Below are 19777 nucleotides of genomic sequence, written 5' to 3' on the forward strand. Positions count from 1 at the left end.
GGCCCTTTACATTTTAGAATACTGCTGTGAAAAAGGGAAGTTAGTTTGCCTTCCACTGGCAGTTCTGCACTACAAGAGAACTGTTGAAATGGAAAGGTGGCCCTGTATTTGTGTAGGCTATTCTCCTGTCAGCAATGTGGAACCTTTGTAGCGTAAAGCAAGGGATGGAATGACAATCTATGGGAAGCACTATGTCGCTATTCTTCCATTGTGGTTGAGTCAAAATCCTGGTCAGCCCTCCCCGACAGCACTGTGGTGTACCTATAGCACATGGACTGCAGTGGTTCAAGACTTCAGCTCACCACCAGCTTCTCAAGAGACAAATAGGAATGGACGATAGAGAAAAGAAAAAAAACAGTGACAATAAACAGTAATAATTGGAAATGAATGCACGGAACTCAATTTTAAAGTATGCAAGACCAGTTTGGTTGTGTTTCACATGATTTTCTGGGTGAAGGGCCAGCAAAGCTGACATTTCCCTCTCACAAGGGAATAAAATGAATCAAATCCCAGTTCTCAGCAATCTCGGGAGGAGGCTTGAGGCTTCCAGAAGATGTCGTCACAGGGTCGTTTACATTTTAAAAAAACGACTGACAGCTCTGACATTTTCTTTAAAACAATTCTGATAATGGAGACCATAGGTTATTCCCACACATTGAGCAAACTGGGCGCTGCCCGATCTACGCCGATGAGAGGTGTGACCTTCGCATCATTTCACATTCCTGGAAAGTACCCCTCCTTACAGTTGCAGAGCGAAGCGCAACACTCGCCCTTCACACATCTCGGCTCATTATCCTTCTGCTCACTTATTCTTGTAGGCAAGAGCCAAATTTTACCCCAGTTATTAGTCTGCCCCGTTCACTGTCAACTTGCGAGAAGTTACTCTCAACTTTAGCCTGGATTTCACCTGAAGCCGAGACTTCCGGGGTTACGGCAACTAAATGCTCTGGGAAGTTTGGTACAGTATTGAAAAGTGAAACCAAGTCGGACTGAATTTTCCTTTGAGGACCTCGCTTACAACATGGCAGTAGCAACACCAATACCAATGATCGATTTTCGATCCAACAGCGCTCAAATGAACAACAACACAGAAGAGACACTCCTTCCGGAGCCGGAGCCGTCCCTCCAGGTGAGCTGTAGCTCTCCTCACCCAACTATTAAAGGCAGATTTAAAACTTCCAATCGCTGGCTTGGTCATAATTTGAGTTGTTTCTCGTGGATTCACTGGCATAGAACACCTCTTCGTTAGAATTTTCTCCTCTCTGCCATTGTGATCCCAGCCTGTCAGGTTATTTAGGGGAAAGTTGAAAGGTTCACATCAGCCTTCCCTGGGCGAGCGAATACACAGGCAAGTCGTCAGACTGGATTGGAACCGTATATCTGAAAATAAAAACGTGCACGTCTTCCTAAAGTCCCAAGAGGTTATTTAACAAGTATAATATCCTGAACTGAAGAGGTTGTTGGGCAGGCTAATGTCGGCTTCGATTTAGATGCAGGTACAGTTATAGCATTCAGAAGACATTTGGACAAGTACGTGTATAGGCAAGGTTTAGAGGAATATGCGCCAAACGTAGGCAAATGGGATTGGTTTAGTTTGAGAAAATTCTCAGTATGGACGAGTTGCATTGAAGGGTCTGTTTCCATGACTCTATAAGTCAGATTAAAAACAAAATACTGTAATCCTGATGCTGCAAATCTCATAAATGATCAGAAACTGCTGAATAAGTTCAGGAGGTCTGGCCATTTCCCCACTTTAACCCTCCTTGTCTATTATAATTAACTCCTTGACCAGCTTTTCTCTTTTAATTGAAGTGAAAATGTCAATTCTTTTTCCCTCCCTACAAGTGCTGCCAAGCATGCAAATGTATCCAGCATTTCCAGTTTTGTTACAGTTCAAATGTTTGACAGGTTTTGATCGTTCTTGACAAATAGTCATTTGCCAGGCCACCAGGAAAATTCACCCAACCTTTCAAATGTTGTTGTAGGATTTTTCACATTCGCCTGCTTCCAAAAGCAATCTGCTGTTAAAGCAGAAAAGCTGGTTACAGACATAATGCAAGTGGACAGAGAGGGCTGAGGAGGGGAAAGAGCACAATTAGAGGCACTAGCATGACGTTTGTATTGTATCATGATGTTTCTTAAATCTTTAACAGTGGCAAAGATTTCCATTAGTTTACGTAATCGTCTGGATTCATATTTTGATTGTTTCTGCAGGAAGGACGGAATAGACAATGGAACATTCAGTGTTGCAGAGAGATTTTTAATAGAAATATCCGCAATAAAATCAAAAGCTGGAAATGTAAAGTGCTGATCGTGTTATCTTCTATAATTTTAATAACCACAATCGTGATTCTTGGCATAAGTGAGTAGAATATTTAAATCAAAGTAAAATATTGTATTGTACAGATCTCATTGCTGATGCAACACAGTCTGGGAATATTGTTCAATCCTAGAACATTTGGGGGTGTATTTCTTAATTTTTGCATTGATAGATTTTACACTCACATTTCATCTCTACTTCTTAATTAAAATTGTACTTAAAGAAATAATTATGTTGACATATTATGGATCAAATTGCAGTTTGGTCTCCTGAGAATTTTGGTGAATCATGCATGTCAGGCCTTCTCTGTTTAACAAGATCACGGCTGATCTGATGGTAGCCTCAGCACTACATTCCTGTTAGTTGCTATACCCCTTCACTCCCCTATCAATCAAGAATCTATCTAATTCAGCCTTAAAAATATTCAATGGCCCTGCATTCACTGCTCTCTGGGGAAGAGAATTCCACACATCAATGACTCTCTTAAAGAAAATGAATAATCACCAAGGGTGACTCCTTACTTTTCTGTTATGACCCCCTGGTTCTAGTCTCTTCCACGAGAGAGAACATCGTCTTGGCACACAAAGTTAATTCCCTTCAAGATCTTATATGCTTCAGTAAGATCATGTATCATCATTCTCATCAAACTCCAAAAGATACAAGTCAAACTGATGCAATGTTTTGTTAATAAAATAACCCACTCATCTCAGCAATCCGTAGAGTGAACCCTTTTTGAACAGTTTCCAATGCTACTCTATTCTTGAGGAGAAAGTGTGGACCGGAGAAGCAAAACAGAAAAACACATTTCACAGCTTTCTATTGCAAATCTTTGGACTTTAAAAGAAAGATAGAGAGGTAAAAGAGAGAAATAATTAGAAGTCATTCATAACCAAGTTATTTCATACAATTAACAGTCCACCTTCTTGAGCAGTTTGAGTTTAAAGGATGGATATTAAATGCTGGCTGGTCAGTGACACCCACATCTCATGAGGAGACATATAAACAAATGAATCTGGTATTGTTGCCATACAGTTGGACTTCATATGAAAAGTGCCATTTTGTTAGAAATAATAATTAGTTGCTTTTCATTTTTAAATTTGTCATTTTAAACTTCAACATAAGTAAATCTCTTACACATCAGTTCAGAATTTAACACCATCATTCCTCAGCACCTGACTGGAAAGCTGAGTCTGCTGGGCCTAAATACCTTCCTTTGTAACTGGATCCTGGACTTCCTGACTGGGAGACCTCAGTCAATCCGGATTGGGAACAGCATCTCCAACACCATCATACTGAGCACGGGGCGGCCCCAGGGATGTATGCTCAGTCCACTGCTGGTCACCCTACTGACACACAACTGCAGCGATGCACAGGTCGAATCACATCATTAAGTTTGCCGATGGTATGACTGTAGTGGGTTTCATCAGCAGGAACGACGAGTCTGCATAAAAAAAGGAGGTGCAGCGACTAACGACTGGTGCAGAGTCAACAGCCTGTCTCTGAACATGGACCAGATGAAAGAGATGGCTGTTGACTTCAGGAGGGCATGGTACAACCACCATCCATTGGACAGCGACAGCTCCCTGTGGAGATTGTGAAGAGCACCAGATTTTTTGGCATACACCTGGTGTAGAATCTCAACTGGATCCTCCTGATGAAGGGCTTATGCCCGAAACGTCGAATTTCCCGTTCCTTGGATGCTGCCTGACCTGCTGCGCTTTAACCAGCAACACATTTTCAGCTGGATCCTCAATACCAGCAGGCTGAGGAATGCCCACCTCCCACACATTCTACAGAGGGTTCACTGAAGTACTCTGAGCTGCTGCATCACTGCCTGGTTTGGGAATTGCACTGTCTCGGATGGTAAGACCCTACAATGGATAGTAAGGACAGCTGAGAGGATCATCGGGCTCCCTTCCCTCCATTACAGACATCTACACTACACGCTGCTTCTGAAAAGCTAAGTGTATTGTGGAAGAGCCCACACACTCCTCACTCAAACTTTTCTCCAACCTACCATTTGGCAGAAGAGACCAGAGCATTCCATAAGACATAGGAGTGAAAGTAAGATCCTTTGGCCCATCAAGTTCACTCCACCATGGCTGATGGACATTTCAACTCCACTTACCCACATTCTCCCCGTAGCCCTTAATTCCTTGCAAGATCAATAATTTATCAATCTCTGTCTTGAAGACATTTAACATCCCGGTCACCACTGCGCTCTGTGGCAATGTATTCCACAGTCCCACCACTCTCTGGCTGAAGAAATGTCTCCTCATTTCCATTCTAAATTGACCCCCTCTAATTCTAATGCTGTGCCAACGGGTCCTAGTCTCCCCACCCAATGGAAACAACTTCCCAGCGTCCACCCTTTCTAAGCCATGCATTATCTGGCAAGTTTCTGTTAGATCCCCCCTCAACCTTCTAAACTGTAATGAATACAATCCCAGGATCTTCAGCTGTTCATTGCATGTTAGGCTTACCATTCCAGGGATCATCCATGTGAGTCTCTGCTGGACACGCTCCAGTGCCAGTATGTGCTTCCTGAGGTTTGGGGCCCAAAATTGGACGTAATATTCTAAATGGGGCCTAACCAGAGCTTTATAAAGTCTCAGAAGCACATCGCTGCTTTTATATTCCAACTCTTTTGAGATAAATGACAACATTACATTTGCCTTCTTAATCACGGACTCAACCTGCAAGTTAACCTTTGAGAATCCTGGACTAGCACTCCCAAATCCCTTCATGGCTTTATGAATTTTCTCACCGTTTAGAAAGTAGTCCATGCTTGTATTCTTTTTACCAAAATGCAAGACCTTGCATTTGCTCACGATGAATTTCATCAGCCATTTCCTGGACCACTCTCCTAAACTGTCTAAATCTTTCTGCAGCCTCCCCACCTCCTCAGAACTACCTGTCTGTCCACCTAATTTTTTTCATCAGCAAACCTCACCAGAATGCCCCCAGTCCCCTCATCCAGATCATTAATATATAAAGTGAACAGCTGCAGCCCCAACACTGAATCCTGTGGGACACCACTTGTCATCAGCTGCCATTTCAAAAAATAACCTTTTATCCCAACTCTCTGCCTTCTGTCAGACAGCCAATCCCCAATCCATGCAGTAGCTCACCTCGAACACCACGGGCCCTCACCTTACGCAGCAGCGTCCCGTGAGGCACCTTATCAAAGGCCTTTTGGAAGTCCAGGTAGATAACATCCACTGGGTTTCCCTGGTCTAACCTACTTGTTACCTCTTCAAAGAATTCTAACAGGTTTGTCAGGCATGAACTCCCCTTACTAAATCCATGCTAATCCCGTACTTCCAAGGATTTACAAATCTCATCCTTAACAATGGATTCTAGAATTTTATCAACAACCGAGGTTAGGCTAATTGGCCTATAATTTTCCATCTTTTGTCTTGATCCTTTCTTGAACAAGAGGGTCACAACAGTGATTTTCCAATTATCTGGGACTTTCCCTGACTCCAGTGACATTTGAAAGATTACAACCAACACCTCCTCTATTCCTCAGTCACCTCCCTCAGAACTCTAGGATGTAGCCCATTGGAGCTTGGAGATTTATCAATTTTTAGACCGTTTAGCTTATCCAGCACTTTCTCTTTTGTAATCGCTATCATACTCAGCTCTGCCCCTGACTCTCCTTAATTGGTGGAATATTACTCATGTCTTCCACTGTGAAGGCTGATGCAAAGTACTTATTAGGTTCTTCAGCTATTTCCTTATCTCTCTTCCTGCATCAGTTTGAACCAATGTCTACTTTTGCCTCTCGTTTTTTTTCTTATTGAAAGAAACTTTTACAATCATTTCTAATATTACTGGTTAGCCTACCTTCACATTTCATTCTCTCCTTCCTTATTCCTGTTTGTTATCCTCTGTTTGTTTTTGTAGTCTTCCCAATCTTCTGATTTTCCTGTGCTGTTGGCCACTTTCTAGGTTCTATCGTTTTCTTTTATACATTTCCTAACTTCCTTTGTCAGCCATGGCTGTCTAATGCCTCCCCCACCCTGGATATTCTATATTTTCTTTGGGATGAACGTCAGTACTGTGTCCTCAATTACACCCAGAAACTCCTGCCATTGTTCCTCCACTGTCTTCCCTGCTGGGCTCTGCCTCCAGTCAATTTTCATCAGTTCCTCTCTCATGCCCCAATAATTACCTTTATTTAACTGTAACACCATTACATCCAATTTTGCCTTCTCTCTTTCAAACTACAGACTGAATTCTACCATATTATGATCGCTGCCTCCTTAGTGTTTCGTTACTTTAAGATCTCTTATAAAATCTGCATATAAATTTGGTCTCTCATGGCCAGACTATGTAACAGTTTCTTCCCCCAAACCATCAGGCTCCTTAACAAAGTATGATCAGACTCTATTCTACTTGAAATTCCTTGCCAGACTTCAAATTGCTGCTGGAAAAATGTCTATTATTTATCATTCTTCTATTACACTGTAACTTGTGTGTTTTGCCCTTCTTATGCACTTTATGCCGTATACGATCGTGTAGTTTGCGTTGACCATGTCACACCCTCTATCCTGGAGGAACGCTGTCTTGTTTTTACTGTATCAGCTATATATTGTAGAAATGACAAATAAATGTTACTCTACTCTACTTATGTTTAATAACAAATTTTCATTCTATTTTTAAGGAGCGACTTCATATGATGATGACTTTATTGATCCAAAACTCAAAATTTATGGAATTTCTCAATATTACATTGGAAGTATGACACGTGAACCAGTGATAACTCATTGTAAAAACTACTCATTGGTGTTAAAAAATATGGTAAGTAATTTAGAAAAAATAATATGTTATAAATCATTTGGAAAAGTAGATGTGGTACTGTATTCACTTTTCTTGTTAATTTCCTAGAGAATGTTTACAACAAAAGTTATACAAACTGAATTTTTGATTAGATTAGACTCCCTACAGTGTGGAAACAGGCCCTTTGGCCCAACAAATCCACATCAACCCTCCAAAGAGTAACCCAGTTAGTCCTATTTCCCTCAGCCTAATGCACCTAACACTACAGGCAGTTTAGCATGGCCAACTCACCTGTCCTGCACATCTTTGGACTGTGGGAGGAAACCTGCACAGACATGGGGAGAATGTACAAACTCCACACGGACAGTAGACCAAGGCTGGAATCAAACCTGGGACCCTGATGCTGTGAGGTAGCAGTGCTAACCACTGAGCCACCCTGCCACCCCAATTGATTGCAATTAAATAATATATGTTAATTCCAGTAAAATTGCAGATCACCTTAAATATTCTGAAATTCTTGGTCATAATCTCTTGGTTGCATAATATAACTTAATTCAGAAACTGTTTGCAAACTGACCCAATTGTTTGGTTAATAGCATCACATATTAAAATCTTCTGTAATATTTTCTTTCCAATCATCCTCTAAATATTAGGTCGGGTGGAATGCACAACGATGGTGGGAGGTTTAGCTATTTTGAACGCAGGTGGGTGAAGCGGTTTGGTGGTCTACTCAACCAGGAAACACTTAGAGTCATAGAGTCATAGAGATGTACAGCATGGAAACAGACCTTTCGGTCCAACTCGTCCATGCCGACCCAATATCCCAACCCAATCTAGTCCCACCTGCCAGCACCCGGCCCATATCCCTCCAAACCCTTCCTATTCATATACCCATCCAAATGCCTCTTAAATGTTGCAATTGTACCAGCCTCCACCATTTCCTCTAGCAGCTCATTCCATGCACGTACCGCCCTCTGCGTGAAAAGTTTGCCCCTTAGATCTCTTTTATATCTTTCCCCTCTCATCCTAAACCTATGCCCTCTAGTTCTGGACTCCCTGACGCTTCAGGGAAAAGACTTTGCCTATTTATCCTATCCATGCCCCTCATAATTTAGTAAACCTCTATAAGGTCACCCCTTAACCTTCGATTCTCCAGGAAAAACAGCCCCAGCCTGTTCAGCCTCTCCCTGTAGCTCAGATCCTCCAACCCTGGCAACATCCTTGTAAATCTTTTCTGAACTGTTTCAAGTTTCACAACATCTTGCCAATAGGAATTGCGCGCAGTATTCCAACAGTGGCCTAACCAATGTCCTGTACAGCCGCAACATGACCTCCCAAATCCTGTACTCAATACTCTGACCAATAAAGGAAAGCATACCAAACGCCTTCTTCATTATCCTATCTACCTACGACTCCACTTTCAAGGAGCTATGAACCTGCACTCCAAGGTCTCTTTGTTCAACAACACTCCCTAGGACCTTACCATTAAATGTATAGGTCCTGCTAAGATTTGCTTTCCCAAAATGCAACACCTTGCATTTATCTGAATTAAACTCCATCTGCCACTTCTCAGCCCATTGGCCCATCTCGTCAAGATCCTGTTGTAATCTGTGGTAATCCTCTTCGCTGTCCACTACACCTCCAATTTTGGTGTCATCTGCAAATTTACTAACTTTACCTCTTATGCTCGCATCTAAATCATTTATCTACATGACAAAAGTAGAGGGCCCAGCACCGATCCTTGTGGCACTCCACTGGTCACAGGCCTCCAGTCTGAAAAACAACCCTCCACCACCATCCTCTGTCTTCTACCTTTGAGCCAGTTCTGTATCCAAATGGCTAGTTCTGCCTGTATGCCATGAGATCTAACCTTGCTAATCAGTCTCCCATGGGGACCTTTGCTTACTCAATGCTTACCATTATTGTTAATGGCTAACTGTTACACAAATATCACTCTTTCAACCTCAAACCCAAGGTCCTTTCCAAATTTTGTCCCATCTTTAACTTCCCTTTCTTCTCTGCTCTTCAAAATGGCCAATGTTACTTAGTCTAATGGTTATCTGTTCCACATTTTCAGTTCTTTTGTTTGAGTCCTTACACGAATGCTCATGGCATTGACACCAACTTGGCAAAAGTTATCAATGGCATCTCATTTTTTTTTTCCCTCCCTTAACTCTGATATTTTCTTGGTTAGCCAGTCTATCGTCTTCTCCACCTCCAATGCCTTGTCTCTATGTCACAGCCCTTTAACTCTCCATGATTAATGTTTTTGTAGATAAGAGGCTTGTGTTGGTTCTTAGGTGAACTCAAAGCTGGAGCAGATTGTGAAGATGCTCTGCTGAGATTTCTTGCTTTTCTTAATAAGAGTAATGGACCCAAAATATTAACTCTTGTTCCCTCTCCACAGATATTGCCAGACCTGCTGAGTTTTTTCTAGCAATGTCTGTTTTTGTTTACAATATTGCTGTTAATTACCTTAGAGGCCTGAATGACTTGCTAGTTCGATGAGTTTGGAGGAAGTATTTTCAAACAGATTCTAGCTGATTTTTGAACCAGACATAAAATATAACTAAGTTTAAAGCTCTTTTTCCCCAAGAAAAGGGCTGGTGTGCTGGAGGATTCCAACATTATGTGTTGTTGTTTAACATCTGAGTATCACTCAGTCTAATTTAGCTCAAGTGCCAAAGGTCACAAGATTTGCAGCTACCATTTTGATGGTCTATTTGTCCAGTTTTAAAATGTGTTGACTGAAAGTTGATAGTATAATAGAGTATGAGATCCACGCTCCATCTTTGAGGAATAGAGTCACAGAGTCACACAGTATGGAAACAGATCCTTCAGCCCAACTTGTCCAGGCCAACCAGATTTCTTCAACTGAATCAGTCCCATATCCTCCTAAACCTTTCCTATCCATGTAATTGTTCAAATGTATTTTAAATGTTGTAACTGTACTCACCTATACCACTTCCTCTGGCAGCTCATTACATATATAAACCACCCTCTGTGTGAAAAAAATTGCCCCTCGGGTTTTAGCATCTTCTGAATCTTTCCCATCTCACCTTAAATCTATGCCCTTTAATTTTGGACTCCACTACCTTGGGGAAAAGATCTTAACTATTCACCTTATGGATGCCACTCATGATTTTACAAACCACTATAAGATCATCCCTTGGGCTCCTACACTCCATGGGAAAAAAAATCCCAGCCTATCCAGCCTCATAATGCAAAACCCTTCTGTCTTGGTGACATCCTTGTAAATCTTTTTTGCATCCTCTCCATATTAGTAACATTATTCCTATAGCAGAATTATACACAGTACTCCACATGTGGTCTTGTATAGCCATAACATGACATCCCAACTCCTGTACTCAGTGCTCTAACCGATAAAGACAAGCTTGCCAAATGCCTTCTTCATCATCGTCTCTACCTGGGATACCAAATTCAAGGAACTATGTACCCGGATCTCTAGGTGTCTCTGTTTGACCACACTGCCCAGGGTCCAACCATTAACTGTGTAAGTCCTGCCCTGGTTCACCTTACCAAAATTCAACACCTCACATTAACCTAAATTAAATTCCATCTGCCATTCCTCGGCCCACTGGCCCAACTGCTCAAGATCCTGTTGTACTCTTAGATAGTCTTATTCACTGTCCACTATGTCACCAATTTTGGTGGCATCCGCAAACGTATTCACTATGGCTCCTATATTCTCATCCAAAACCTCACCCATGACTGTCCATGATCCATCTATCTCTGCAACAGCCCTTGCAATTTCTTCCTTAGCTTCTCACTGTGTCCTGGGATACACTTGATCAAGTCCCAGGATTTATCTATCTTTATATGTTCAAAGGACTCCAGCGCCTCCTCTTCTGTAATATGGACTTTTTTCAAGACATCACTATTTATTTACCCTGAGTTCCATATGGCTCCACATATCTTAATACAATCACAGATCTCAAGCAGTATCAGTTATTGCCACCTCTGAAGTGTCCAGAGATTATTTCCTTGGCCAATTCCTTTTACTGTTTGTAGATGGCCATCTCAGAAGGTAGCCCTCTGTCAATTCTGTTTCCATGCATATATTGATGAAAGCAAATCTGGAATTCCATAATTTAGTCAATTCCACAATTCCGTGCTGTGTGCATTAGATTGAACTAGTGTAATAAGGCTTTCAATGTTTGGTGCAAAAACTGAAATTCTTGGATTTAGGTACCTCTGAAGCCTATATTGTAACTTAACCATTTGTTTCTGATACTTTGACATAACTGTGTACTATACTGTGTTACATCTATATTGCAATACAATAGCAAAGTTAAGAAAGGTGGCAAAGATCAGACTGCATGATTAGAAAGATTTTGGGGTTTAATGACAATTCTCCTGATGATATTGTAACTAATTAGCAACCTTCCCTTTGTGAATTTTTGTGTCAACCAAGTTAGAGAGTTGACTCCTTTACATTATTGCCTTATTAAAAAAATGCATTTTTAAGTTCTGCTATTTCCTTTTGAATTTTTGATCTTCAGTGCTTAATACAGAAGTTTTTTCTCTGTTTTTAGCTGTGGCAACTATATAACAAATCTCCAGCAATTGGATATTATTTTGTGGATAGTGGTGTGTTCTCATGCAGGTAAGACAAAATATGTTATTATTAATGGCTTGTTATCAGTGTTTATCCTAAAATGATTGACACACAAATGTACACCTTTTTTGGAAATGCTTGTGTCAATGTACATCATTCCAGTTTTACATTGCTTTAAAGTCAACAGAATGAGAAAAATAGTGATATATATCATTAGGGGCCCCTATCGTCCATCTTGCTGATTATTTATTAAGTTTTGTTGAATGGTTGTTTGTTAAATGACTGTTCCCCCAACACCAAACACCACACCGCAATCCACCTGCAATTTGATCAGACGATAGATGAAATGGCTGAGGCATTGAACAGGTACTTTGCATCAGTCTTCACAATGGAGGGTACTAATAACTGTGGGCGGCACGGTGGCACAGTGGTTAGCACTGGTGCCTCACAGTGCCAGAAACCCAGGTTCAATTCCTGCCTCAGGTGACTGACTGTGTGGAGTTTTCACATTCTCCCCGTGTCTGTGTGGGTTTCCTTCGGGTGCTCCGGTTTCCTCTCACAGTCCAAAAATGTGCAGGTTAGGTGAATTGGCCATGCTAAATTGCACATAATGTGAAGGGGTAAATGTAGGGGAATGGGTTTGGGTGGGTTGCGCTTCCCTTTCCAAGCTAATAATCTACCCCTAATACCATGCATCCTTATACAGCAGGCTCATATGCGGCACCTTGTCAAAGGCCTTTGGAAATCTAGGTACACCACATCTACTGGATCCCTGTTGTCCACCTTGCTTGAAATGTCTTAATTGAATTCCAAAAGATTTGTGAAGCATGACCTGCTTTTCATGAACCCATGCTGCGTCTGTACAATGGGACAATGTTTTGAGATGACCTGTTATTTCTTCCTTGATAATAGACTCAAGCATCTTACCCACTACAGGTTAAGCTCACTGGTCCTTCATTCCCCATCTTTTGTCTACTTCCCTTTTTAAACAGTCACATCACATTTGTTATTTTCCAAACTGCTGGGACTGTCCCAGAGTCCAGCGAATTTTGGAAAATTACTGCCAGTCCATCTGCTATTTCTCCCACTATCTCTCTTAGTGACCTGGGATGCATTACATCTAGGCCAGAAGACTTATCTATCCTTAGCTCCATTAGCTTACCCAACACTAGCTCTTCATGAATAATAATTGTTTCCACATCCTCACTTACCTTTGTCTCTTCATCACTTACTGGCATGTTTTTAGATTAGATTACTTGCAGTGTGAACTTGATAGCCCATGAGCTATCCTGTCTTAGGAAAATACCCCATGTAGCCAGTGACACTGCTGAAATCAATCAGGAATAGTAACTATGGATTTTCTTCTGATCACTGCGTTTGAACCTAAGGCACTTACAAGAACTCAAAATCATCTTAGCTAGGTTTGGTAAGCTGAGCACACATCACAACAAAGCAAAATATTTTCAATGCTAGAAATCTTACGTAAAAACAAAATGTTCTGGAAAAGTATAATAGGTTGGAAAGCATCTGTGGGCATTGAAACACAGCAAATGTTTCAGGTTGATAATTTTTAATCAGAATTACTGAAGTGGTTTTGACAAACAAAAAATCAATCTGAAATACTATTGCTGTTTCTCTCTCAGTAGATGTTGCCTGACTTGCAGTATTTTCAGCACTTCCTGTTTTTATTTCAGTACAAACAGTTGTAGAATGTGTGATGTTCCTGATCTCTATTTCTCTGTGACTTTTATACTGCACATTCAGATATTCAGCTAATTGGAAATCTGAGAATCTTAGATAGTAAAAGCAAGTTAAATTCTTATAAGCTGAGTGTCTGTTCAATAAAATGGGGATTTTTTTAGCCACTATTTATTCCTACTTACATATCTAAGCAGGCTTAGCCAATTGTCATTTTAATCATTTCTGTTTTTCCTGAATTAGCAAATAAAATACAAATGATATTTCCATGCAAAACTATTGAACATGGTATAATATAAAGTCATCTAGCCACAGAATGTGACAATGCTAAAAATATGAAACCCATAATTTGCATGGATTCACAAATACTCGTTCAAGATAAAATGCATTATCAAACCTGTTGTTTCAAGTATTATTCAGGAGTAGATCAAAAATGATTGAGCCATCCATTTTTGTGCTGAAGCTTCTCCTGACTTTCAGAACAGAACTTGACAGGTTGCATGCAGGTATTTTTCCACAATGATTCTGGTGGCAATGGTTGATGGGTGTAGTTCTAACATCGTTACTATCTTGACCACCAGTATATCAGTATTCAGCAAATACTAATCATAAAAACGCTGCAGTTGCGCATTTATATAGACTTTCCACAGCTGGTGAGCAAAAAAAAAGTGGTTTTTCATTTTTAAACAGCTGTTTATACCATATTTTGGCGCAATTCTGCAGAAGCCAGCCTACAGTTTCAAAGAATTGAGTTTCACATCATCACTGTTTTCGACTTTATTACACAACAATGTTGCAACATAAAGAGAGCATAATGTTACAATAAAGAACAAACAATGCAGTAAAATGAAAAAAAAATGACAGAGAAGCAAATATAGCTTATAAACTTGTGAGACATACTTTGCTACCATTGACACCATTATACGACTTAATGGAAGACACCATTAAAACAAACTTGACACAAGGTATGAACATAAGTGAAATTAAACTGAGAAACAATAAAAGTAGAGGGAAGATTGTGAGGAAAGTTTGGCATGTTTCTGGTCTTTTGATACTGTCTGAACCACATTTTAACAAACAAATTTTGAATCAGACGCTCCAAGCAAACTTCCCTGTGAATGTATTTTTATGCTGCGTACGTCTCTTAAATCTGTGTGCACCAGTGGCTTTCAAAACCAGAGTCAGTGCTTGTTATGGCATTGGCCCAGTGATTAATACGTGTGGAACATCTGCAAGGGAGCATAGTTTCCAAGAAGTGACAATCTTCTGCAAAAGTGTGATGCCAGGTAAGTAGGTGGCCAGCTGGATACAGAGTAGGTTGCCAGAGTACAGAATGCCAGGTGGGAAGAGTTAGGGGGCCAGGTATTAGGATGCATGCTGTATGATAGGAAGGATGCCAAGTAAGAAGGGGTAGTGTGCCAAGTGTTTAGAGTGCCAGGGTGCAAAGTAGCACAGGGTTGGAGGATATATAAGTGATGGAGTGTTTTAGGATAAGTGGAGATGGATGGGAGAAATCGGATATATTTGGGTGTGTGTTAAGCAACAATGGGGTCGGTATAGAGTTATTCAGGAGTTGGATTATGTATTTAATAATCTAACTTCTCCTGAATAACAATTTACTTAATTTCACTGGAACCCTCCGAATTCTCTGATTTATAGGGAGATATTTGGAAGGTTCCAGGGTAGAGGCCCAGTGGAATTCTTTCAGAGTCTGCCATGATGAAGTTTCCATGGGATGTCCCTGCACGACTCTCATCTAGACTGGAATAACAACTGCATGCCTAGTTGAAAATCTTGGCCTGCGTATCTGAAATAATTTTTGATATGGACAATAATATGAAAATGAATTAAATTATGTTCATAATTTGAATGGTGATATTAAATGGTTATTAAAACATACATTTCAAATTTGTATTTCCAGACCAAAACAGCGGATAGGGTCATGCTCAGATAATTTGAATAGATGGTCAAAAGTATGTTTCAGAATTTTAAAAAAATATTTCAATGGAGCTAGGCAGAGGAAGGAGGGACAGGAAGCAATAGAGCCAAAACAATCTTCACATCTGGTGTTAGAGGTGGGGAAAGAAGGACTTTGTACAACAATAATAGTAGGAAATTATCTGCATAGGGTGCAGTTAACAGTAAACCAAATGGAGAACTTTGGGCTTGCAACATTGAGTTAGCACACTGAGTGTCAGTAACAATGGATTGAAATTTTGTTGTGATTCCTTGAAGACATGCACTAATATTGATCTGGAGGGGTTTAGGATCATCATTCTCACAATTATTGGGTGTATCTTTATTTTTAGTTGAGCAGTCATCACAAGGGGGATGCAGGACCCCCCCTTTAGAGAGTTCAGCAGTACATAGCTGTACAAAGGGTTTGAAAAAGCTCTTTCTTTTTTTCCCCTTTTACATTTCAAATAAGTGCAAGTGTATGTTCACCACGTTCCTATGCTCATTACTAAAACTGCACTTGCAATGCCTTTTTCAGTACTTTATCTGAAATCTGAGGATTAATGCTTTGACATGGGATTCTAGAATAACCAGCTGAGCATAACTTAGTATACTAGGAAAAGCAGCTCCTAATTTGAATAATGAATGCAGCAAATTTTTCTTTTGTTTATAATCTACAGCCAAAAATGTCGTAAATTAGCTAGTTTACTGAGTTTCTCACAGTACTATAGCCTCATTGGTGACAGTACTTCTCTCTCTCTCTATATATATTTATATATATCTCTAATTCAACATCATAACTTTAAGCAGGAAACAGCTGCCATGGTAGCTATTGAAAATTAACCTAGATTTCCATCATTGGCCATCTGCTTTAACGATATACATTGATTGGTCAACAGAAGAATATAAGTAATAATGTTCTAACCTGACAGACTGCCCTCCCTTTGAGCTGCAGCATATGTGGGTAGTGACACAGATTAGGAATGTACAAAACCACTGCCTCCACTGGGTGGGAGCTTCATTTTAAACATTCTTTTGTAGTGAGGATATTTTGAGTGATACTGTATTTACTGATGTTTGGAGATCGAGAAGTGTGTATCTAACATACATATTTAGCATCTGGAGTTGCTGGAAAATCAAATGCGGCAACATCTGATATGAATGTCACAGGTCAAAACAATGCAGACTGAAGTTAATCATTACTTGTTTACCTGTATTTCTTTCCTCTGTGAAAGAAAGGAAAACTAATCACGAAGTGGTGTTTCTAGGTTAGACCATGCAAAGAAATGCTTCTTCCTGAGCAACTGGGATTCAGAGCAGAAGCAGATTTTTTTTTTGTCAAATAATTAATGCTTGCATGTTTTAATCAAACAGCACTTGTGATATGTAAATGACTCTCTAATACTCAATACCATTCCAATGTATGTCACACTTTGAATAGCATTTTATTAAGTAAGGTATGTCAGACTCTGATAACTCACATGCTTGATGATGTCAGTAAGATACAGTTCCTGGCCCAACAATTATAGTAGGAAATTATTTGCAGTGGTGAAGTTAGCAGTAAACCAAATGGAGAACTATGCTCGCCACTTCCTTGCAACATAGAGTTTGCACATTGAGTGTTAGTAACAATGGATTGAAATTTTATTGTGATTCCTTGAAGACATGCAGCAACGTTGCCCTGTGGCATCTAGATTTAGAAAGGGATAAGGGTCATCACTCTCACAGTTAACGGGTGCATCTCTACTTCCAGTTGAGCAGTCGTCACACAGAGGAGGCAGGAAGGGTTAAGAATCCCTTGTGGAGAGTTCAGCATGTGGATTGGACCAATTAACATGAATCTTACCCATTATCATCTAGTTATAAACTGAGCCATGGACAGAAATATTGGGTTACAGTATCTATGGTTTATTGGACAGAAATATACTGGAATCTTTAGTATTCTGGTCTAAAAACATATTGCTAGAGTCAATAAAACAGTGAAGGGCAAAGTCTAACTGCTGATCACTATCTTTAGCAGTTCAGTTTTCTCCTGAGGGTGCAATCAGGGTTCTTTATTTCTATATATCATCTGCAAGCTTCTGTCACATCCTGTCTAACGTTTCATGAAATAAACCTGTTTTAATATTTTTAACTGGCCAGTATAAGTAGGCTAGGATTTGTCAGCCACTACTACAGTGTTAATCAGTCAAGCGTTTCACTGACCATGGTTTCTCTTCTGGGACTCACTGTAGTAAGTCATCTGTGATCATCATGAATTACAACATTTAAAAAGGTGTCTGGAAGCGTACATGAATCAGAAGGATTTAGAGGGATATGGGCCAAATGCTGGCAATTGGGACTAAATCAGTTTAACATATCTGGTCAGCGTGGATGAGTTGGACCAAAAGGTTTGTTTCCATGCTGCGTGACTCTATTACTCTATGTTCTTTCCTCAGTCAACTTGTCATCTTAGTTTAAGTAGCCTAGATATACTTGATCAAATTCAATTGTAATATTGGACACTGCTTTTTTGAATCAAAGGCTGTGACACAAACTTTGGATTTACAGCACACATATTTTTGCATGCTGTAAGTGGCCTTTTAAACATTCAAAATCACATCCACAGTGTACATGTACACTTTGGTGCAAATTGCATCAGATGCCATTTTGGTGTGGGTGATGGGACACATACATTGATTGAACATCTGGTACTGTAGGCAAATTGTGATATCACATGCTGGTTCAATGCCAGTGGGAGTTCAGCACTCAAGTTTATCGTTTCAAATCAATCTTTTCAGAGCTGGTATTAGAACCTCTGGAACAGGTGTGACTTGAACCCAAGCCTCCTGGCCCAGAGGGAGGGACACTACCAATGTCCCCCAAAAGCCTTCAACATTACTCAAGATGTCTTCAAATATAATGTTAACATCAACTTACGCAGGCATGTTGTGACACACCTACATGGAGTTGAAATTGGACTTTCTGAGCCAGAGTCAGGACATTACCACTGCCACAAGAATGCTAACATTACTCAAGTATTTTTTCCACTACCAAGAAAACCTGGGAGCTTTTAATTAGATAGAACTGGATATAAAACCGGCTGAATTGGGAATAACCCTTGATCAATAGTCCTTTTTTGTACCACTGCACCCAAGAGGACCCAACAGTAATGCTTATATTTTCCCAAAAGCACCCGTAGCAATGCATGTTTTTTTTAATACATTGTGACATAGTAAAAATACGTCATTGTATATATATTTTAATATTCATTATTTCCACCACCAGGAAAATAGACATATGACTCATGAAACATTTATAAGCAAAGCCTGTTCAGGGCAATGCTGTCATTAAAAAGTGAAGGGGGTTGAGGGAAAGAAGCAGGCGACTAAATCAAAATGGAGTTGAAGGGGGAAATAAAGCATTCCATCCCCATAACATTATTCAAGTTAACACCATCTCTTAATTGCGCACAACTGAACACATGCTCAGGAGCAGAAAGGACAATCTACTATTTAAAAGTATTAATTAGCTAATTTTGAGTTTCTGTTGATAGATTGCTACTGCCTTTGTTTTGTTTCTAATTCATTTTAGGGATGTTAGTATCACTGGCAGGACCAAAATTTATTGACCATCTTTAAATGCCCTTAAGATGGTGATGAACCACTATCTTGTATATATCTGAGTGATTTGTGAGCTCAATTCAAACAGCAGTTGCATTGCTGTGGATCATAGAGATGTACAGCATGGAAACAGACCCTTCGGTCCAACTTGTCCATGCCAACCAGATATCCCAAACCAATCTAGTCCCACCTCCAGCACCTGGCCCATATCCCTCCAAACTTCCTATTCATATATCCGTCCAGATGCATTTTAAATGTTGCAATTGTACTAGCCTCCACCACATCCTCTGACAGCTCATTCCATGCACATACGACCCTCTACATGAAAAAGTTGCCCCTCAGGTCTCTTTTATATCTTTCCCCGTCACCCTAAACCTATGCCCTCTAGTTCTGCACTCCCCCACCCCAGGAAAAATACTTTGTCTTTTTATCCTATCCATGCCACCCATAATTTTGTAAACCTCTATAAGGTCACCCCTCAGCCTCCGACACTCCAGAGAAAACAGCCCAAGTCTATTCAACCTCTCCCTATAGCTCAAATCTTCCAACCCTGGCAACATCCTTGTAAATCTTTTCTGAACCCTTTCAAGTTTCACAACATCCTTCCAATAGGAAGGAGACCAGAATTGCACGCAATATTCCAACAGTGGTCTAACCAATGTCCTGTACAGCCGCAACATGACCTCCCAACTCCTGTACTTCCATAGGCTGGACTGAGTTGGGAAGGCAGATTTTCTTTTCTAAGCTACATGAACAAAGTAAAAACCTCTCTGCATCGCTAATGTTGCCTCCATAATTTGGGCAATCATAAGCTCCTCTTTGGAATACAAGAAGACT

At 40.2% G+C, this 19777-nt stretch overlaps 1 protein-coding gene across 1 annotated transcript in view; it reads left to right on the forward strand.

Annotated features, from left to right (window-relative positions):
• The first annotated feature begins 636 nt into the window (after window positions 1-636).
• The window catches only part of LOC132820598 (suppressor of tumorigenicity 14 protein homolog), a 63416-nt gene continuing 44275 nt past the window's right edge, over window positions 637-19777 (forward strand). Inside the window, exons 1-4 of the mRNA XM_060832803.1 lie at window positions 637-1129; window positions 2215-2362; window positions 6990-7126; window positions 11662-11732. Of these exons, the coding sequence (XP_060688786.1) occupies window positions 1022-1129; window positions 2215-2362; window positions 6990-7126; window positions 11662-11732 (464 nt within the window). The 5' untranslated portion in view covers window positions 637-1021. The remainder of the gene's footprint in view (window positions 1130-2214; window positions 2363-6989; window positions 7127-11661; window positions 11733-19777) is intronic.

Source organism: Hemiscyllium ocellatum, chromosome 12 (genome assembly GCF_020745735.1).
Source record: "Hemiscyllium ocellatum isolate sHemOce1 chromosome 12, sHemOce1.pat.X.cur, whole genome shotgun sequence".
In the NCBI taxonomy this organism is placed as follows: Eukaryota; Metazoa; Chordata; class Chondrichthyes; order Orectolobiformes; family Hemiscylliidae; genus Hemiscyllium; species Hemiscyllium ocellatum.